Here is a 2,500-nt window from a genome sequence, read left to right as displayed (position 1 = left end):
GAGTTTTAGACATGCATCACGAGCACCGCGCCAGGGACATTAGGGTCAAAATGTGACAAAATGGAAATGTATTTAATATGCAGCTTACATTGCTGTATTTCCTCTATACTGTGACGACCCTCTCCTACGCGGTATTATCTAAACTTAGTGCATCTAATTATAGCAGACAACGTGTTGAATCGTTTGATATTTCAAGGCCTTGATGAAGCGAATCAAAACAAATCACATCGTATCGTGTCATTTGTGCAGATCCAGGCCCATCTCTTTGCACGGGGGGAGGAGGGCGGGCAACGGGGTAAAAATAGGCCGATCATGCCAATGCATCTTAAATAAAACAAGTACGGTAAACAGGTGCGTCACTTGACGGCTCGAGCATTTTTCCATACGTATGTTTCTGTCTATACGACCCCGCCCCGCCCCGCGGTCTCACCCTGAGGGAAGACGATCCTCATCTTCAGGTAGCTGGTGGTCAGTCTGATGATGGAGGCTTTGTCCAGCTGGGAGGTGATGGCCGATGGCAGCGGCAGCATTTTGGCCAGTTCATAAAACTCACTGTTCTCCTTTTCCCGTCTAGTCCTTGCGGCCGTTTTGGATTTCTCCTTCATTTCTCCTGTCGTTTATCTGGCGAGCCCGCTCTCCCTTTTTTTTTTTAAACCCCGATGGATGGATTCTCTCTGTATGCTTGTTTCCCGGTCATGTTTTGTTGTTGTTGTTGTTGTTGTTGTTGTTGTTGTTGTTATTTGTCGTTTCAGCTCGAATACCGTTAAAATGTCGGTCCCCGGTTTGATTAATCCCAAAAGAAGCGGATATATCCGGGTGGTCCCGTTGACTATACAGTATTGCGATCGTTGCGGTCAGAACAGTTTAACTGGGAGTTATGAGGGCGAGAGGAAGGCCTGCTCCGTGCTGCAGCCACCGGCATCCGTCCATGACCTGGGGGAATACAGGCATGAGAAAAAAAATCTTCCTGTTTTATTTATTTTTTGGATTGGACATTGGGTATAAGATGTCGGCCTATGCTCCTGCATGCATGTCATGCTTGCGAACTTACTGAAGCACAGGTATTATAAAAATAAAATTCAAAAAAAAACCTTGCCATTATTATATGGATTTAGATTTGGATTCGGATTTGGATACTCGGATTATAACGAGAAAGGTCTTAAGGCCATTTCTCGTCTTAAAGACGTTCTGTCTATTTTATAGACTGCATTAGTAACAACGGCATCAGGCTTTTATATATATATATATATATATTCAAACACACACAAACACACACACACACACACACATATATATTTATATATAATATATTTTGATCTATATTTTGAATCAAATATTGAATGTGATATTTAATGCAGGCCATAACTCACAAATTACACCTGCTCTATACACTGACCGTGGAGACCTATGGCCCTAAACACTGCAAAATAACTGAAGTACAAATATATAGACATGTTTAGCATGCAAGGCAGCGCGCATCACAACAGCGTTCAACATAATTCATCATAACAATATTTCTTACTTGTGGATCGATGGCCCGCCCGCTGGGAGTCGCACCCACCCTGATCCCGGGTTCAGCTCCTCCCGTGGAGTCCCACCTGGAAAGGCACGCGTGCCGCGCGGCTGTGTGCGCCTCTCCAAATTAACGGGCGCGTGGAACGAGTGGAATTCTGTTCCCGAGCCTCCGTCTCCCACACTGCGGCTCGGTCTGCCTCCGGAGCCCGCTCCAGACCAGCCCGCCGCTTCTTGTTAGCTGGGCTCCGATTGGACGGCGCCGCTGAAAGCAGCTCCCTGATTGGACGGTCATTACAGAGCCTGCCCCCCCGGCTTGTGGAGACCAAGGGATTTGGTGGGAAACGCTCACCTTCCTGACCCGGACCGCAGGTACCGTAACGCAAAAGGCGATGGGAAGTAGATGGATATCTTTTTTTTATTATTTTGTCTATAGGAAAAACAAGCCCGCTTCGCTCACTTGGAGTCTCCATTGTGGTAGCATTTCGGTCTGTGCTTAATATCCGTGGAGATGTGTCAGATGAATACATCTGTCCTTCACTCAGCCTCACAATGTTCGCTTCCATGGTGGCTTGCAGTTTATTTTATGATGTCTCTATTGTCTTTTTTATTTTACTTTTTTATTGTTGTAGTAATAGGCAGCTGTGTTTATTTTACGTAAGCCTATTCCAAAAGACTGGTTCCTATGACCGGTGCAATAATACATGTTCAATCATATTATATTATTTTGCCTCTAGTAAAAAAAAGGAAATCCCTCTTATCAGTTATTCTAGTTCTGTTTTTGTGTCATTGCTGACACAGTGTAGACCTGATGACTATTGTGAAATTGGACTCTTTCTGTACAGTTTTCCTCTTTGTCTCTTAATTCCTCGACTATTTTTTCCCCACTGCATCTACTCTGCATCTAACGTTTCTTCTTCTTCTTCTTGTTCTTCTTCTTGTTGTTCTTGTTCTTGTTCTTGTTCTTGTTCTTGTTCTTGTTCTTGTT

The 2,500-nt window shown here is 44.3% G+C and overlaps 1 protein-coding gene across 1 annotated transcript in view; it reads right to left on the bottom strand.

Moving 5' to 3' along the window:
- The window catches only part of LOC307248002 (single-minded homolog 1-like), a 10,192-nt gene extending 9,362 nt beyond the window's left edge, over window positions 1-830 (bottom strand). Inside the window, exon 1 of the mRNA XM_080024185.1 lies at window positions 431-830. Within this exon, the coding sequence (XP_079880311.1) occupies window positions 431-605 (175 nt within the window). The 5' untranslated portion in view covers window positions 606-830. The remainder of the gene's footprint in view (window positions 1-430) is intronic.
- Between the last annotated feature and the right edge of the window lie 1,670 nt (window positions 831-2,500).

The sequence above is a fragment of the Zeus faber genome (assembly GCF_960531495.2).
Source record: "Zeus faber genome assembly, chromosome: 2".
NCBI lineage: Eukaryota > Metazoa > Chordata > Actinopteri > Zeiformes > Zeidae > Zeus > Zeus faber.
Note: the sequence above shows the minus strand (reverse complement) of the source record. Positions and strands in the feature narration are given on the sequence as shown.